At 42.2% G+C, this 20,676-nt stretch overlaps 1 protein-coding gene across 2 annotated transcripts in view; it reads right to left on the minus strand.

Moving 5' to 3' along the window:
- Nucleotides 1-20,676, minus strand: part of FECH (ferrochelatase) — a 148,740-nt gene that overhangs the window by 112,885 nt on the left and 15,179 nt on the right. The window contains exons 2-3 of one of the 2 annotated variants that reach the window (XM_069220028.1): nt 9,205-9,322; nt 1,220-1,342 (exon numbers count right to left, since the gene is read on the minus strand). In XM_069220028.1, coding sequence (XP_069076129.1) covers nt 1,220-1,342; nt 9,205-9,322 — 241 coding nt within the window. The remainder of the gene's footprint in view (nt 1-1,219; nt 1,343-9,204; nt 9,323-20,676) is intronic. The other variant, XM_069220020.1, reaches the window with a different exon arrangement.

Here is a 20,676-nt window from a genome sequence, read left to right on the forward strand (position 1 = left end):
AGAGGAGCCCTGAAAGAAGGGACCTGCTACCTCTTGTACCCAGAAAAAAATAAGTGGGCTCCAATGGACTGTTGGCTGACCTCCTTCGTGGCTGCAGGGAAAAACAAGCTGCAGAGGCCTTTTCCCAGTGGCAACTGGACTTGGACTGGACTTTGCTGTTGGCCTGTGCCTGACAAACCGAGAGTCTCTAAGGGTGTTCTTGTAAGGTCCTGGGGGCCTTAGAATGTACCCCTTTAGTTGTTTGGGCACCAGATAAAAGTTTGTAATCTTTTTTATTTTCTTCCAGAGCCTCAAGACCGGCCGGAAAAATTATCTGACAGGCAGTTCCATGGCATCAGATTGAATAACAGCTTTGTCCCACTCAAAGCTCCTAGCACCCGCAAAGAAAACAAAACTAAGTCCCATTCTTCGTTAGAAATGTTTCCGCAAGACATCTCCCGAGGTACAGAGGGACCCAACCTGCTTCAGGTATCTGACCTTCAGTTCCACAGGGGTGGCTGCGATTTCAGGAGCAGTGTGTGCAAAGAGGATTTTAAATTATAAAAAGTGACAAGGACCCATTCTGCTTTGGGACTTAGAAGAATTTTCAAAGTTTTTCTGCAAAATAGCGACAAAGCCACTTTTTGAGTAGGACTTACAAACAATTTTGAACTTTTTGACTTCCAGGATTTTACCGTGACCAATTCACTTGTTGTATCAGACCAGGGCTCAATAGCGGTAAGCCTCAAACTGTGCCGACGTCCCAGTCTATCGCTTCCATAAACTACCACTGACGTTTTGGTTTTTTTTGGCGCAATTTCTACTTAAAACTTTTTTTAAAATCATATCCCCAGTTCCTCTTATTGGATTTTTGATGCTTTGGTGTCATTTTGTTTATTACATTTTACTTTACGTTTCTACTTCGGTTCAGCATTATATAAAAATGATGAACCGAATTAGAATTGTAAAATAAAAGTGGTGTTTTGACTTTATTAATGTTTTGGTAGTGCATAAATACTTTACACAGTGCCCTAAATTAAGCCTGTCTGCCCTGTGACATAGCTACCAGGGAGTTGGGCTCAGGTTACCTTACTGAACCTGGGAGTTCACACTGAAAAGAAGTGCTATGATTCCTTGAGGGGCTAGTGGCTCAACCCAAATAATAATCCACTTTCTTCAGCTATGTTAAAAGGCAGCATTATTTTCCTTGGTGTAGAGAGGTATAGACATAAATCCTTACCTTTGTGCTGGAAGAGTCATGAGGTCTTTATCTAAGAAAAGTCTGAGAAGGAAACCATGTACATCATCCAGGGTCTCGGGACCTCCCATGTTTAACATTAGGATTCCAGTTTTAGGTTTTCTGCTGAAAACAAACAACTAACAGATTACAAACAAAAATGGCACCTTGGTCTAACTTTGCAAATTCTTCAATGCAGAATAACACATGCTCTACTTTGTAAACCATAATCTGGCATTGGGTACTTATGCATGTCTCCACTGACTCGCTGGAAGAGAAGGCCTACCTTAACAATCCTTCACAATCTTTAGAACTTGTTTTTGTTTTTTAGTACATTTCAAAGAAACAATATTCACTCTTAGAACAACAGAGTACAATTTACAAGGCAGACAATACAGTGCTATCAACCAGCTTTCATCTTGTGTATCCAATATATTCCCAGGACTCATCTTTGAACACTTGTGCCACTTTTCCATGTTTGTCCTAACTCTCATTGAATAGCAGTCTCTGACTACATGCAAAGCAGTGCATGCAGCACGCTATATAAATGCCCGCTACATACTAGCATCTGTGCTGCTCTTGGATGGCGCTGCAGGCACAACTGATTTAGGCACACCTTGGCGGATAGGATACTCCGTCACAAACATGACGGATATCCACCCGCCGTTTTACAAGTTCCATAGGATATAAAGGAACTTGTAACACGGCGGATGAGATATCCATCACGTTTGTGACAGAGTATCCCATCCGCCAAGGACGTAATCAGGCCCTTAGTTTGCACTGCATTACGTGCATTAAAATACATTTCTGAACATTAAATCAGGCCTCTGCATGCATCTCTTTTAAATGGTGTTGGACCTGGCCCTTTTTGAAAGATTATCTCAAAACCTTTTGCCTTCTTCCTCCTATTTTTTCTGACCTGTCTGTGTTGGCTTTAAAACTTTGGGCACTTTACCACTGCTAAAGTGCACATGCTCTCTGTCTAAATTGTATTGATGATTGGTTTCTCCATGACTGGCATATTTGGTTTACTAGTAAGTCCCTGATATGGTGCACCATGTGTGCACAGGGCCTGAAAATCAAATGCTACTAGTGGGCCTGCAGCACTCATTGTGCCATCCACGAGTGGCCCTGTAAACATGTCTCAGACCTGCCACTGCAGTGCCTGTATGTACAGTTTTACACTGCTGTATCGACCTGGCAAGTGCACCCACTTGCCAGACCCAAACGTTCCCTTTTACTACATGTAAGTCACACCTAAAGTAGGCTTGAGGTAGTCTCATAAGCAGGGTGATGTTTGTGTTGGCTTTAGGACTCTGGGCACTTTACCACTCCTAACCAGTGCTAAAGTGCATATGCTCTGTCTAAAATGTATTGGTGACTGGTTTCTTCATGACTGGTGTATTTGGTTTACTAGCAAGTCCATAGTATAGTGCACAATGTGTGCCCAGTCTATAAATCAAATGCTGCTGGTGGGGCTGCAGCACTGACTGGCCACTCACATGAGTAGTCATGTACACATGTCTCAGAACTGCCACTGTGGTGCCTGTGGGTGCAGTTTTACACTGCCATGTTGGCCTGGTAGCTCAATGGGCAGGGTGCAATGTATTTCAAAGGTTGGACATGTTCTGGTGTGTTTTACATGTCCTGATAGTGAAATACTGCTACATTCAGTTTTCACAATTGCAAGGCATTTCTCTCCCATAGAGTAACATTGGGATTGCCTTGAAATACCTTTTAAGTGTAATTTCCCATTGGGCCCAGACAGAGATATTAAGTTTTGGGTCTCTGAACTCACAATTTAAAAATACATATTTTGGTGAAGTTGGTTTTTGAACTGTAGATTTGAACATGCCACTTTTAGAAAGTGGCATTCTGTGCCTCTGCCTGTCTACGAAATTCATGGCTGGTTCAGGATGACAGTTGGGCTGTTTCTGAATTCACTCTAGACAGTCACTCAAAGATAGTTGAAGTGTGCCCTGCACTTCCTGAGCTAGAGTGGTGGGAGGAGCCGACACTTGCACCTGAATAGGGCTGTGCCTGTCTGTGATGCTATTAATTGTGCTTGACCAATGACTTTGTGTTTCGCCACTGCGCATATTAGTTGCTCAATGTTCACCAGTAGCACATTATATGTTTTGTTCAGTTTAGCTGCCTATTGGCTTTGACATGGCATTAGCCATTACATTCTGTATTCAGTTTAGCTGCCTATTGGCTTTGACATGACATTAGACATTACATTTGCTATTTAGGTTAGCTGCCTATTGGCTTTAACGTGGGGTTAGACATTGCAGATGAGCTGTGTTTTCCAAGCTGTGTTTTTCCACAAGATGGACCAAGCTGTTTTCTTCACAGCAGACCTTAGATGATAAGAGCTAGATTTTGTGTTTACCTCGCAATCCAGTCTGAGAGCGAGGGAGCTCAGGAGAATTGGCCACTCTTCAAGTTTCTTCGGTTCTCACACTGAGTTTGCTTTTAAGGATGACTCTGGACTACAGTGAGGTAGATGGAATCTGCTTTGACTTCACACAGGAGCTAGACGTCAGTTGCCTATCTCCCGTTTGGGTAGAAAATATCTTTCTCGCAGTTGACTGGAGTCATCAACTTGCAGACCCCAGAAAGATTAAGCTGAATATAGGCCCTACAGCCTTGCCCATACGGTGATGAATTTGGACTTTTATGCTTTGAAGTTATGCTATAATATAATCACCTATATTTGCTGTGTACATTGCAACTGAGAAGTACTTTGATATATTTTGCTTTCATTGCTGCGACTACTTTTGAACATGTGCTTCCAATCTACTAATTTCGTCTCTCAGGAACCTCGTGGTGGGGAATTAATAACAATAAATGTCTTCTTTAAACTCAGAAGTGCATTCCAGAGAGGTTCTGTAAGCTCTGTTATGAGATAAGAGGGAAAGCAGAACATTTTGTCGTTAGTCGTCAGTCTGGGAGTCAAATTGGAAATTGGAAGTGCACTATTTAAAAGTGTAATTGTTTTTTGTTGTTTAGAGAATTACAGAAGCACGGCAGACCATGTTTGAAAATGCATGTGAAGTTAAACTGCCTTATGGTGCCTTGAGAAACATGTTTTCTTGCTGTGATAAAGCATATTTAAAAAATGTGCCTTTTGAAAGAAATGATGTGCCTTTTGTTCTTGACAGAAGGGTTTGGATACTTTTATCTGCTTACAGCAAAATGCAGGAGAGATGTAGGCAGTTAGAACATGAAAATACGAATTTACGTGAGCAAATTAGCCAGAACACATTAATGCAAGATAATGCTGAAATCTATAAAACTGCTGTTTTAGAAGAATCTGGCTTTTCCCAATCCAGTAATGAGGGGGTTAAGACAGCTGTGAGCCAGTCTGAGCCTCCGTGTGAGCAGACCATAGAGCAAAACACACCGCATTCCTTAACTGATAACACTGAGAACAGAGCTCAGAATGTTATTTACAGACCGCTTCTGCAAGGAAAAATTAATTCGGACACGGTAGAAGTACCGTCGCAAAATGTGCAGTTACTGGTACAAGTAAAAGAAAAGATTTTAGAGTTTCTTACTGTTTGCACTACACCGAGTTTCATTAGCTTGTTTGATTTTTGGAAACAGTATAGCCCTCATCTGAGTGAAATCTTAACACTTTGGTATAAAGTATCTAGGAAAAAATATAAGCAGCTGCGCGCTTTTAATTTGGCAAATGAAATAATTCAGACTTTAGGTTTCTGCGCAGTACAAGAGGGAAACACTGATTTACATGTAAATCAGGAACAGGGGAGGACAAGAGTGCACCTGGAACTTTGGAGTATGGAAACTGAAATATCAAGCATGCAGTGGGTGATGAATTCACCTAAATCTCACAGTTTAGGACAGGTACAGGAAGCTAGTATCATACACTGGATCTGGTACATGCAAGACAGGGCTAGAGTCACTGCAGCCTTACATGAACAGGTGTCACAAGCCCCTTTTCAGGATGTGGAGAGGGTGCAGGGAGTACCACAGGTAAAAGAGTCACCAGTGAAATTGAGTGCACCATTTGAATTCGTGTCCCCTGAGGATACAAAGCGTGTGTATTTGACTAATGATTACAATCCAGTTACTGAAAAGTTGTTGTCTAGCACAGGAGAAGGAACAGTGTTGTACAATGTGTGTCAGACTTTAAAGCAAGAGCTCCTTGAGATGTGTCATTTTTACACTGATTCTTGGTTCACTGCCGATGGTTTAGCCGTTTGGTTTTCCACATGGCTTGTACATAACTGGTTCAATTCCCTTGCAGATGTTAAAGAGCAAAATTCAGAGTCTGAAGTGGCCACCCAGAATTCTGACTTAGTGGGGATGGCTAAGTGGGTGCACCAGAAATGTGGACAGCTGGGAGAAAAAGCCACTTACAGGTGGGCAGAGATGAGAGGGATGCACATTCCCCTAGATTTGATAGAAACTGTGCAGCACGCACAAGAGCAATCTGTCCCACAAACAGTCAGAGATCAATTGGAGAGATGAAAGTTACCAGGACAGATATGGCAAATTGCTCAGGTTGTAGGGGGAGTGATTGCTGCAGATTACCCAGGAGAAATCAAAATTATGCTGATACCTAGAAAATAATCTAATTCATTCATACAAATTGGAGACAGAATGGCCCAACTTGTCAAATATGCAGTGAATGGAGGTTTGGTAAAGAAGGAGTCTGCCCCAGCCCTTCTGACAGTGCAAGGAAAGGGAAGCTGTGGTGATGCAGATAAAAACCTCAGTGCTGAGGTGTGGGTTGAAGCCCCAAGTGGCCCTCCAGAACCTGCAGAAATCATAACAAAGGGCCCCAAAAATGTCCTGCTGATTATAAAACAAGGAAAGGATGAGGAAGGGTACATTTCAGATGACAAATGTTATTTGCAAGAAAAGTCATACTTTTTTCTTTTGCAGATCCTACCACGTTTCGCCACTGACCATCAGTGTGCTGTGTGGTCTCCCTTCTGGTGTGTGCATGTGGGGTCGGGGAAGGGACCGAACCCCCAACCTGAACCTGATTGAGTAGAGTACAAATCCCATGGATCAATTTTGCACAAATGGCGCCTTCAGTTCAAGTTCAACTTGTTTGATTACATTCTTCCATTGGAACTAAGCAACCTTAACAGTTAACGGTCTGTGTTTTTTCGTATGGAACTCTGACTTTCGCCAGCAAACCTTTCAGGTGGACCGTGCACCTTTACATGAGTAGAACCCATGCTACATCAAATTGCTATTTTAGAGACACTGTTCTGTGTATATGTATCTGATGTGAAGGGTTATGAGATCAATATGTTAATCCACTTCCGTTGCTTTACAGTGATTGCTTTGGTCATTCAAATCTGATTTGCTTATAAAGTTTTTTTTGCGTTGATGTTTTTGTTTTTTGTTTGAAATAAGAGGTATGAAACAAAAATTCATTGGTCATAGGGTGGAATGTGATGCTATTAATTGTGTTTGACCACTGACTTTGTGTTTCACCACTGTGCATATTAGTTGCTCAATGTTCACCAGTAGCACATTATATGTTTTGTTCAGTTTAGCTGCCTATTGGCTTTGACATGGCATTAGCCATTACATTCTGTATTCAGTTTAGCTGCCTATTGGCTTTGACATGACATTAGACATTACATTTGCTATTTAGGTTAGCTGCCTATTGGCTTTAACGTGGGGTTAGACATTGCAGATGAGCTGTGTTTTTACAAGCTGTGTTTTTCCACAAGATGGACCAGGCTGTTTTCTTTACACCAGACCTTAGCTGATAAGAGCTAGATTTTGTGTTTACCTCGCAATCCAGTCTGAGAGCGAGGGAGCTCAGGAGAATTGGCCACTCTCCAAGTTTCTTCGGTTCTCACACTGAGTTTGCTTTTAAGGATGACTCTGGACTACGGTGAGGTAGATGGAATCTGCTTTGACTTCAGACAGGAGCTAGACGTCAGTTGCCTGTCTCCCGTTTGGGTAGAAGATCTCTTTCTCGCAGTTGACCGGAGTCATCAACATGCAGACCCCAGAAAGATTAAGCTGAATATAGGCCCTACAGCCTTGCCCATATGGTGATGAATTTTGACTTTTATGCTTTGCTTTGAAGTTATGCTATAATATAATCACCTATATTTGCTGTGTACATTGCAACTGAGAAGTACTTTGATATATTTTGCTTTCATTGCTGCGACTACTTTTGAACGTGTGCTTCCAATCTACTAATTCCATCTCTCAGGAACCTTGTGGTGGGGAATTAATAACAATAAATGTCTTCTTTAAACTCAGAAGTGCATTCCAGAGAGGTTATGTAAGCTCGGTTATGAGATAAGAGGGAAAGCAGAACACTGTCTTCACACAAAGCAGTCTCAAATCCCATGGAGTGTGTCTGAGGCCAGGACAGGAAAGGCAGGGTCTTGTGCTCTACAAAGACTTCTCTTTGAAGTTTGCCTATTTCAAAGACAGAAATGGGAATAAGTACTGGACCTCTGACACTACATAGTTCGAATACTTCTGGACTCAGGGCATTTGGCCAGGAAGAAGAGCTGTATGCTGTAGGAGGGACTGCCACTCTGCCAGTTGATTTGCTGGGCTAGCATGCTGCCTGGTGCTTCACCTGGGAGTAAAAGGACTGGACATGGCTTTCTACATTCTGCGTCCAAAGGTTCTCCAAGGGCTTTGACTAAGCTTGCCTCCTGTTAAGAAGTCTCAGGAACAAAGACTTTACCTGCCAGCGCCTGGGCTCTCTTGCTAAGAGGCCTGACTTGCTAAGTGGTGCCAAATCCAGTTCCTGGGCCCTTGGGAGTGAGTTCTGGTGTAACAAGAAACTAGTGAGTCAACGTCCAGGACCACTTTAGGACTGGTGCCTGACTCTGCGTCGCTGCCTGCACTGGAGCAGTGCTTCCCATTGAGTGCAATGACCGCGACCTCCACCGCAGGCACTATGCTGCTGCATCAGCTCCGAAGTCATGCCACAGGGTGAGTCCTGAGTGCCGTGTCCCCAACGTCCAGGACACACAACTCCACCACAGCACCTGTGGCCCCGTGGTGTGATCACAACACCACAAAGTCGACGCCTCACATCTTGACCTGCTGTGTTGTAAGGAACTGCACCTCACCACTGATACAGCATCACCTCACCTGCAACCATCAGGAATCAACGCCTCACCTCCCCTGCCTAGCAGTAAGGAACCGACGGCTCACCTTCCCGGTAGCAGTAAGGAACTGGCACCACACCTCTGCAACTCTGTGCAACGTCTTTGTTTCCTCATTGTTCTCCCATCTACTGTGCCTGGGATCCGTGCAACTCTGTGACCGACCCACACTCCCTCATGAGTGGCATTGGACTGTTAGGAATGACTCCGTCAAGACGCCGTGATAGCCCCAGTTGGAGCTATTGTGTTTCTAAGAGCTTTACTAGGGTTTAATGTCTGAAAATTCGTATCTTTACTTGTGTATGTTGGATTCTTGTCATTTTGATCTTGTTTTACTCAGATAAATATTGGCTATTTTCTAAACTGGTGTATAGTTCTTTTGAGGAGTTTCCACTGTGTTATTGTGTGTGTGTACAAATACTTTACACATTGCTTTTGAGATAAGCCAGACTGCTCATGCCAAGCTACCAAGGGGGTAAGCAGGGGTTATTTTAGCCGTGTGACTACCTTAGCCTTCCAAGAGTGAGGTTCCCTACTTGGGCAGGGTGCAAACCACTGCCAACTAGAGACCCCATTTCTAGCAAAGGTGATCATATTTTGTATTATTAGTGTGTTTTGCTCAGCACTGCAAGTCCATACCATATTATTACAAAAAAAAAAAAAGATTATTTGTCCAAGTAGAGAAAGTCATAAATAAAGCATGGATGGGGGTGGAGCAATAAATAGAAATAGAGTAATATTATTAAATAATGTTTCATGGTAGAAGAAATCAAGCTCTGTAATACCACGCAGTGATCATGTACCATGAGCAGATATTATCTTTATGAATCTCAATACCCTACATGTACACTTGCCTACCTTTTGTGTGGCTGGATCCGAGGTTCTGATTCTTTTGCTTGCGTCGCAGGAAACGCACTTGACTGCCATCGCAGTTGATGGTTGACTCTTATTCTTCCACAATTACTGGTTTTTAGAACTATGAGAAAACAAACTGCTTGGTTAAGTACAAAATATAGGTAGCACTTAAAGAAATAGGTGCAATTTATGTACTTCAAATCACTTTGTAACTTGTTTTAGTAGTGTTGGACACAAGGACAATTACCTGAACACTCGCAGAGCAATTGAAACGTAAGCCATTTACTAACACACCATTTTTTCTATCAGCATCACTGTCATTTGAGAACATCAACTTTTTCATAGTGAGAGTACTCAAAGTTTTTACTCAGAGACATCACAGTGTGCAGCAGAGCCCACTTAATGGCAAGCTTTTGGCTCCACTAAGATTTGGCATGTCTAATACGAGACATTACACCTGTAACCACCCTTTGCAATCAGAGTCCCAGTGGCAGAATCTTTGCAGGTTTCCAAAGATACAACATTCTCCCTGTGGCCTTCTGCAAGCGGAAAGCAAAGGAAAATCTCCATGTACTGTGCATCTACCTCCTCCTTTGTCAAACCAGACACCAAGTGCTTGAAGGGATACACTATTCCTTTTTTCCGCTCACATGTGGCAATCATTTGATTCTTCTCGAAGTTAAAAGAACCAAGAAGATCAGTCAAAAGTGTGGCTCAAAAAACTCACACAATTGGGGCAATAAAGAATCTGGCATTTATGAACATGAGAGATTAAAACATAAAACAGACTGAAAGGTGATAGTCTAGATTTGCAGCATTGTACATGATCTTGGTCCAAAAATTAAGTGAGGCTCAGCCTCTTCTGGGATCTAGTGACATGGTCATTACCATCTTACATCTTAGCAATCAGGGTGGGATCTAGTGGTGTGCTGCATTTTTAAGAGAGGTCTGATGAGGCAAAAGCACAGCACATGTTTTACTGCACAGGACAAGAGTTTATAGGTCAGTTCCTGAACTTGCTCAACCATTCTGGTACCATGGGGTAGGTGACCATTGTCTAAGCGTCTTCGAGTCAGTAGACACAAATAAATATTAGTGGTATTGCTTTTTACTTTTATAGAGGAAGCAATATGTTAGACTGGTCTATACATCTACTTAGAGCAGTGATGTGTGGGATTCTGCAAGCATCTCCATTATCACTATTTTAGCATCTTGATGCCTAAAGTTTCATTCCTCTGTTCTTCACCAGAGTGAAGACTTCTCATTACTGAATTGCGGTGAAGGCATGTTAGGGCCTGCATAGAGACTACATTTTTAAATGCACGTTTTTAAACTTAGCATTTTTCTGTGTCCTTTCTGTAGCCTTTTACATGGTTTCCAGTTTATGTGATAATGTACTGACAAATTGTTGTACGTGTTGCTCGTTCCTAGTAAGCCATCTAATCTGTACACTCTGTCCAAGGCTGAGCACACAGAACACAATGCCTGAACATTTTGATTGTCCATGGAGACAAATCCGCTTTTATAGATACAGCACAGCATCAAGCCTGCACCTCTGACACAGTGTGACATGGAGAGTGCTTGTGTTATGAAAACCGGCTCAGCACTTCATATGCTAAAAGGAGCACTTCCGCTGGGCTTATCCTAGAACTTTGCACACATGCAGTGCCCGAGCTGTACCTTGGCTGCCACTGAGGACCAACAGCCACACTACACCAAGCTGGCTTCCTGGCCTCCTGGCACCCTAGTACAACTTACCCAGATATGGAGGTACAGGTTATCTCAACAGATCTGGCAGAGCGTGTTCCCACTATGCTCTTAGCAGTATAGGAAGTTACAGATAGGAGTTAACCAACATAATCACAGACCCTTGGTTGAACTGTTTATCTGTTTCACAATCTTTGTAATGATGGTTACCTATGCGCTGTCTCGTTTGCCTAATCATCACAGCTCATGTTTTTTAAGCAAGAATAACACTGTTGCAATAAATGTTCTGAACAAATTTCTTTTGTGTCTAATCAACGAATGTGTAGATCTGTTTCAACAATGTCTTCAGGAATCTGATTAGTCACGTCCGAGGTTGCAGAGCCCATCTGTGACCCCGTGTTTAGGGGTTACAGGTGGGGTACTGTGAGCTAGCTAGGAATCATATCAACATTTCCCGATGGTATATGTGGACTGAGTCCCTACACTCTGAAATTCATGTTGACCAAATACACAGTCCTACTTTATTTGTAAGAGCTGTATAACAGAATAAGACTTTGGATGAGTTAATGAATTGAAAAGAACAGTGGATTTAAGTTGAATGATTCCAAAATAGAGATGCTGTTAGTAGTTTAAATCTCCCAAACAAATGCCCACTCTGCCCACTTTGAGGTTTGTTCCCTATATTTCATGCTGGTAACATTACCAACAATGGAGTCTGGAGTATCCTAAAATCAGTCTTCTGTCAGTTTGTGAACCAAAAATGTAACTCTGCTGGCTGAAAGTAAGGGAGTTAACACCTGTGTTACTCAAATGATAGCTCTGTTGTCCCTTTGGTTCCACAGTTTTGCTGTATGTTTTATGTATCCTGAGGGGATTGTTTTGCTGTGCAAGGCCAGAAACCCCAGGTAATGTAACCTTTCTTTAAAAAAAAACTCTGTGCATGCCTCAATGACTTCTCTAAAATCGTGTACCCCAATAGTGTGTTAAGTTGAAAACATACAACCATGTTTGTGCATCTAATAAGCATAATTATACCGTGCACTGCAAGACAGGCTATCAGGGTAAACATCAACCTGCAAGCTTTTGCCAGTTCTATGTGCATTGTCAAACTAGGCACAGAATGATAGGCCAGATGTGTACATCCCTAGTTGAAATCGGGCTGCACATACAGATACGCTCAAAACGCCCACTAACTAGCCTGTATTGTCCAAATGCACTGCCAGTGTACTTGGCAAAACTGCATGAGAGCAGCAAAATCTATGTGCACCACTGTGAACACGGCTTGCTCATTTTGCCCTTTTTAGGTCTCGCCTACAGACAGCGTCAACTTTTTTCTGTCAAAAGATCTGTTGTCGATGATTATAATATCAACAGTGGGGTTTGAGTCAGCCCATTGTTCATCCTTGATTGGTTTTCTGGTCAATCTCATTTGCTTATTTGATGGCTTTATTTCCCTTTGTGGTATTTGTCACTTCCCTGAAACAAGGCTTCCTTACCATCCTTCTGACTGGGACTTGGGTCTTCCCACTGCTCACACTCACTGAACTACTTTTTTCTTTTTTTCTTTCTTTGCACGTGCATGCATGTTTTTATTCTTTTCTTCCTATCTTCATATTCACACCACCGTAATCAGTGTTGGTTTACCTCGTTGAACCCTTGTTGCTTCCTTCGCTCCTCCCATCCTGCTCGCCTTTGCTGCTCTCCTGTCCCTCCCTGCTCACAGTTGCTGCTTGCCCCTTTACCTCTGCTCCTATGTTGCTCCCAACCAGTCCCATTTTATTTTTATTTGATTCTTTTTCTAACCCGTTTACGAAGGCCCAGCAACTACAATTTGCTGCTAGGATGTCCTTTCTGAAAACAACCTTTAATGCATCTTTCATTTTTCAATTTACCGTCGGAGGTTGTCCGCTATTCTGGAATGGTAAACGTAAACAAAAATGGCAGCCATGTAATGATGTATGACACATATGTTCACTTGTGTGAAGCCACATGCACGAATATACATCACTAAGTGTTGTTTTTCTTTTTCCAGATGCTGCTCAGCGCCCGCTATATCCACTTGTTTTTTGCCAATGTTTAGCAACATCATCAGAAAACACTGAGAAAGCCAATAGGTCTGCAACGTCAAGGACAAAAGGCAATACCTTTAGACTTGGGGTTGCCAATGGTTGTTTAACTTGCTTATGGGAAATGCACGGACAAGACAAACATTTTCAGGGTGAATCAGACTCGTGGTTTTCATTAGTCCTTCAACACATTCCACTTGCTGAGTGGCAGTGTAGCTGGCATGTCCCGCGTATTTGTGCATACCTCAAACGTGGAGAGTCAGGGACATGGGGTAAAGAGACTACATTCACCCAGAAAAGTCAACCTGGTGTGATGCTCTAAGGCAATAAATGCAATGTGACACCTTACAGGAATACCGTAGAGGGGCAGTGAAAAGCATGCCTTAAGTGCCACTACAACATCATTAGCACACTGAAAGCACTAGAGTCTACAGGGTGACAAGTAGGACACCTCAAAAATCCTCGAGGAATGAATGTTGAAACAGATATTCCTGCAGACAAGTGCAATAGTTAGCTTATCCTGCGACTACTATAGAATTAATAAAAAAATAGACTACCCATCTTTGTGGGAGAAATAGTTCCAGAAAAATGGGCAGATATGAAACTAGAGGTGTGAGACAGATGCTGTTTGTTACACCCCTCCTACTCGAGCGCTTAGTTACAAGAGGGTGTAATGAAACAATTAGCTGAATCATTTTAAATATTCTACGATAATATAGCAATTATGATTACTCACTATCAGGACAACCAGTACTAGCCCAGTAAAGAGTAATACATATTTTTGCAAATATTTACTACTTCCTAGAAATGCCCAAGAGTCTGCATAGAAGTCTAGGCGGAGAGTAGATTCCGTGGATTACGCTTTCTCCCCATTCACTGCGCTGAATATTTCACAGCAGGGAAACTGCTTCCACTACACCACTTAACATGGAGGGGCATATACCTGAATAACGCCATTTGACACCTACTTCAATATTTTTCGAAATAAGATTCCTTGCATAAGTGGGGAGGCACTAAATCCCAAGTGCGCACAGCCTGTTTTAATAAACCATTATCTGAAACTGTTGTGCTCCTGAGAGAAATATGTGAAGGCAAAGGAAGTTTACAGATCTGATCCTACATAATAATCAAGGGACCAGCCTTCCGGGAGTCCACTGCTATTTGTCCCAGGCAGGGCCCATGTCAATTGTGCAAAATGACCCCTCTGGCTCATCATAGTTTTTTTTTTTTTTCCAACCAGGGCACCACCCTGGCATTATCAGAAGAGGCCATATCAGGCTTCAGCTGTCACAGGGGCCGCCCTTGGCTAGTTCTTGCAGGCAGTGCACAGCAGATAAGGACTACCAGCTAAAGGCCTTTAATGCCTATCGTTTCTACACACACATCTGCTCACTACCACGCAGCAGTACGTCCATTCATGTATTCGTATTTTGTTCAGCATCAGTGCTGGGAGAGTCCCTTTCCCGCCAAATGTGACCTAGTCTAAGCAACAGAGGCCTTTAAATACATCGCTTCAATCTCTGTGAAGTACTCTTTGGAAGAGGCCGTGTATGTCTCACTTCTTCTATCAGGAAAGCAATGGAAGTTCCTCTCTCAACTGGTTGCAGAGTATTATTTGAGAATGAAAGAATGCATTTAAATGTCAGAGTACCAAATACCAAGCGGAATAGACGTAAATTCACCTCATGTCTTTCATTCGCTACCAGAGACTCCCTGTGCATTCCTCTCACTCTTGCAGGTCCCTATTTTCTCTTTTTGTGACAGCCTTTCGGAATTATGTGTTTTTCCTTCCCTTGTTCTGGGGAAACATTTAATGTGAAAAAAGTAAGTGCTGGTCCCCAAAAATGAAGGCTGTTGGTCTCCACCGTATCAAATTAAGCACTGACAGGTTGATGTCGAATAAGTAGATGATCTCTCTCTCCTGAGAGCAGTCGATCTCTGCCTCTCTTTCTTGGGAAAACCGTCACTTCAATTTCTCACTCTCTCTCTCTCCATTGTCTACGCTTGCACAAAAGAAAGAGCTCCCTTATTCTTGTGTGAACAGCGACCTCATGACATTGGACCAGTTTGCTGTTCCCGCCCGTAATGTACAACTGGAACTATTTGGACTGAAGCTCAGAATTGCAATTCAAATCTTGATCTATAGTATCAGGAACTGGGAACGTTTTTGGCCTTTAACCCAATATAGAACACTGGAAAGTTATGAAGGGCCCTGAAGAAAACGGAGTGACAGAGGCCCAATAATGGCAGGTCCATTTTGCTCCAACATTCCAATGCTTGTCTTAATACTTCTTCTTGTTTCACTTGGAAAGTTCTACCCACAGTAGATTTGATGTTCCAATGCCTTTCTGCTGACGGCTATGGTAGCCACTAAGGGCCCTCTCCCTCATTATAGGCCCTTTCTACAGCTCAGGCCCATCACTAGATTACAGTACCCTGACGGCAGGCTGCTAGGTTATATTACGGACCAGTATGGTTGATTTTTCACTGTTGTAAGTTTTGCATTGAGGAGTGGAAACACAATGTTAACAGCGGAGAGGTGGCCATTGGAAACGTGGTGTCCATCCACAAAGTCTTAACTCTGTGGTATTCACAAACGTCAAAAAGACATTTCACACCCACTTGAAGCACTTACATTTCCCTCATATTAACTCCAACGGATCACATATGCAGCAGATAATCTGCAAGACAAAATATATAGGAGTACGCTTGTGAATTTATAGCTTGTGAGAGGTGAAGGTTCCAACGAGGTGTTCAAAGGAATTTTATGAATATTGAAAAAATAGGAAATGACACAGATTGCCTAATCATTTTCAGAATTAGGCTCTAAAAATCAGTGCAATTTGATGAAGCATAATAGAGGGGAAACAATACATACGCTGGCCGCTCAACATACCCAATTTGGGGTTCCTTCCAATTTTACTTTTTTGCCTATTTTGGCACTTGTCTGCCTAGAATCCTCCATGGGTCAAAACTATTTCACCTCGCCCCTCTAAGATCTCACCAACTTGACCACCAAATCATAGCAGCTCGTCAGTCCAAGATATGTGTGTCTACCTTTATTTCTTTTTGTACCGTTTTTGCACATTGACTTCCCACTCCTGTTGGTTAGAACTGTCCCCTTTCATTAACACACATGGCACTCTCGCAGCCATTCTGTGCAGTTGGAACCAGAATTTCACCCATGCAATTTTGGTTGATTATCATGACAGCAGAGCCACCGGAGGAATTATGTTTCACATATACAGTCCCTTGTACTCCGGTTCAAATCATTTTGTTCTTTTGTTGCTCCCTTTTTTGTTTTTTCCATTGTTCACCTTTTTTGTTTTTAAATGTTTTCCACGGATCACCCCTCTAATTGATCTGGCCATTCCTTTATTGAGCAATGCAGCTCCTTTTTGTGTGTCACTGTGGGTAACAAACAGGATAAATTTAAATTATCACCATGGCCATTGCGCTGATCTGCATCATGATCACTGTCCTTTATTCCTTAACCTGCGCTCTCCTTTATTTTTCATTTTGCTTTAGAACAATTTTGGATCCACTTGAGTAGTGCATGCTTCATTTCCACACACTATTTCCGGGACTATTTTTCCAACAGGGTTATCAATCTGCCTTCCTCTCCTTTTCTGTATTTATAGCTTCTCCATACTAGTTTTCTCTGGTTTTCTTTCTATTTTGCCCATTTCGGGTGATCCTGAATCTTTATGGGATTGAAACATCATCAACCATAAACTATGAGATAACAAACTAAATATTTGTATTTATTTGTTACAGAAGTATGCATAATCTTACGTGTTTCATACTGAAATGTGTTTTTATCACAGTGTTACGAGCACCGAGCACTTTTGTTCACTTCCTTTCAATGAGAGTATGATAACCTTATGATATTAAAAATAACATTTATTGACATTGTGTATCTGCACAGACTGACTTAGCTGTAGGAGCCATAGTTCTCTTTAACACGTATGTCAGGCAAGTTGTCAACTAGCCAAAGGTGCCATTTCATCAACTGAATCTCGGATTTCAGATGCCAATTTGAACAAGGCGTGACAAAGCCTATAGGTCTTGTATTTAAAAAGCGTTAGCCGACCTTCTGACTTTGCCAATGCCAAACAAGAAACATGAGCAACAACAAGAAATGATTTTTGTTCCCCAGGCTGAAGAGAAAAAAAAACAAAATAGTCAGCTTAGGTGTCAAGACATATGCACCCACGTGCATAATCAATGAAAAGCAAAGCGGAAGAATGTGGAGGGGCAGACTCAATAGATGAACTGGGGATGGTGGGAGCAACATAAAGAGTGCAGGGGGTAGGTATGCGAGGGAGAAAACAACACATGGTGGAGAGAACTAACACAAACACTTCCACTTTACAGTGATGGAACAAAAAGGGAAATGTAAACCCCTTGGTGTCAGCTGTAGAAGGATACAATTCATCCAATCTATAAATTGGTAAATAAGCTATGCTCCATGTGAAGGGCAAACACAAAAAGAGGAACAAAAACCATCACTCAAAAATAAAGTAAATCGGACTGACAAGAAAGCCAACCAGTGATAAGCAACGGACTGACCCAAAGGCCACTATTATTATTGTTATTATATACAATAGGTATTTCAACAAGAAACAGCTAAATGCTATATGTCAGAGATCTACAAATGATACCCACAACACCTAACATGGCACATGCAGATGGCACTATACAACAAGAACTCAAAGGGCTAGAATCTCCTTGAACATGTTACCACAAATTTCACCACCCACAAAGAAAGTTTGTATAACATATTGAGCCAGTTACTTAGGTCACTTTCCCACCCAAAGGAGTTTTATAATGTACTTTTTTTTACAGACACCATCTGTTAATCTACCACGGTCTTCCAAGTAAAATACAATGTAATCTGAATATGGAACTGCACATTTTGTTTGTGGTTTGGGAGCTGGGATACTTTTAACATTCAACATTTTTACCAACACGTGAAACCTTGGCTTTTGTGAATTGTCTCTCCCATTCCTCTATCACTTTCATTCATTTTATCAAGGGTGCTTTGCATTGTGTATATTCTTACATATGCTCTTTCTCTTGTAAATGTATTTTATTTTCCTACAAGATAACCGCCCACCACTCCGAAATTACTATACATTTCAATCAATTGTATGGCATGCGCTTCTAAAAGACTAATTCCTCACTTGTGAAGCTTTGAATCGGTTTCCAGTTGGAGAAGCGTCTTTCCTCTGAGGCCCAGCTGACCACCAGAGATGGTCAGTAAGTTAGAGAGGTATGATTTTTCTGAGGTGAACTGCAAAGCAGACGAAGCACCGTACTCTGAATTTGATCCTTGCATCTATAGGGATTCAATTTAGCTGACTGTATTGGCGAGATATGATCATATAACCGCGTGGAAGAGAGAAATAATACCATTTAGGGCATGATGGATTTTAAAGGACTAAGGCATGCTTGAAGTACTCCAAATAAATGGCATTGCAGAAGTCCTTTGAGTTGAGATGAAGTGAAACGTGGTTGATTTAATTTAAAAGCAATACAGCAAGTAACGTTTGATATAAAGTTCTCAATATTATTGGAACTGGTCTGAGGACATTTTCTTCCCCTCAATAATTTGAAATTAGTTCTGCACGTTTTTTTGTGAATACATTTTATTGGGTTTCAACACAAGTAAAAACGTAACAGTTAGAGCCATAGAGATAAGAGTATATTTGCACCTGATAAATACATTACGCTGTCAGCAAGCTGTAATCAGAGTATAAAAAAAAACAATTGTGGAATTTGTGGCTGAAAAACAAGAGGAGTATGAGATGGACAGCTGTTATGGAACAGGTTCGTTCAGACCGTATAGTAGGCATAGGTTGATAGGGGAAAATACTGACTAGTTTAGAACCGCAAATATTAGTACAGTTTTTGAACCGGAGTCTGCGTGGCGTAGTGCTATGATCCAGTGTTCTCTGCACTTGCTGAGGGGATGATAAATACTCGTGGAGGAGTAGAGAAAAGCCCCGTGAACTACTAGGGAGCTCAGTGATGAGCAGGGGACCATAGTGTTAGAAGGAGGAGAGAAATAACCAGGAAAGGGCACGAGCGTTGACAATGAAGTGTAACAGATCGGGATTGGAGAGATGTTGGAGGGTTGGGAAGGCACCTTGGGCAAAGGGGTGGGGCTTGAGGACAAGAACCCACAGCTGTGCGCAAGGCCGTGTAGCTCGTGCAGAGGAGAATTAGTTCTGCATATGTGTACATATTTTTCTGCAGATTTTGACTACAACCTACTTATGAATGTTTCCCAAATCTCTACTTGCCACACAAAATTATTGCAGCAGCGTTGCTACAATGGTTTGAAATATTCCTAGCTGCCTCTGGTACAGACTATGGGAACATTTTATGGGGTGGCCCATTGCGCACCAGGGACCATCACATAACTGCACAGGAACACGAATGACAGTTGCTGTTAGCAATACTAGGGAATGCAAAGTCACTTGTGTGGAACTGAGGCGATAAGCAAGAGTTTTTGGGGGGGAGTTGGAGGGGGTTCCAATAATTGCATCTCCCCATGTTGATAGATAACATGTCCTCCTGAGTTAGCTATTCCTAACTAATTATAATTTTTGACCTCCTCTCCCACAAGCAAATGTGACTGTGCGTGCATGGCATGGAGTGGCGGCAGCAGCAGGTGCACTATTCAACTGAGTAGGTGTTCAGCCACAAATTTGGAGATCTTGAAAGAAGCCATCATTGTATCTTTTTCAGGACGTAAAGATGAGGCAAACAGTGGCAATGTAACATACTTTAGGTTGAGTGATAGGTGCTGCTATTGTCATATTTGAGACCTGTTTATGAGTCGTATTGTTGAGTGAGTGTCTTTTCCTAGTAGTTTGAGGGAAACCAGAGAGACAGCCCTGTAAGGCCTCCATCCTGCAAAGCACAGGAGGGAACTGTCATTAGGTCCTGTGGAAGACACCCTGTTAGGAAGGATTAGAACTCAGCAGAACAATAGCTGGACGACTAGGCGCTAGGTCTCATCCAGTCACCGCCAGACAGATTCCCTGAGGTTTTCATTGTCAAGCATCCTGTCCTCATGAGAAGCACAGAAAGGAGAAGAGTTGCCCTACCCGAGAACTCCTTCAGTAGGCAGTATGTTGCCAATACCTAACAGGCCACCACTAAGGGATACAAAAATGTGAGTGAGATAAATACTCTAGGTGGGACTCTGGTTCAGAAGAGTAGTAGGAACGGGATCTCCCACAGACTTTAGGTCACTGTCATATGTGTTGCATCATCCCTCCAGGTTCTAACCGCATAGTCCAACATTTAGGAGCCAAAAGGAAAACAACTGAACTAACCTTAAACCTGCTTGCACAGCAAAATTACTACCACACTGTTGAGTTACCAGCAGTAGAGTAGGTGTGGGACACTTCTGGATATAAAACACCAGGGAAGAAAAAGGCCATTAACTCAGGAGATGTTTATTACCACACAAGTACGAGTGTGAACCACAAGGCGGGAGAATAAATATAGTGTTGGTGATTATATGATCCCCTTATAACAGAGGTCTTCAAACCAGGAGGCGGGCCCCCCTAGGGGGGCCACCAGACTCTTGCTAAAATAAGCATTACACGGATAACAGGCCTTTGTTTTAAGCAGAAGCATGTTATTGCATATTTAAAAAGGTAAAAGTACTTAACTGCAATGTTTA

The sequence above is a fragment of the Pleurodeles waltl genome, chromosome 1_1 (assembly GCF_031143425.1).
Source record: "Pleurodeles waltl isolate 20211129_DDA chromosome 1_1, aPleWal1.hap1.20221129, whole genome shotgun sequence".
NCBI classification, from domain to species: domain Eukaryota; kingdom Metazoa; phylum Chordata; class Amphibia; order Caudata; family Salamandridae; genus Pleurodeles; species Pleurodeles waltl.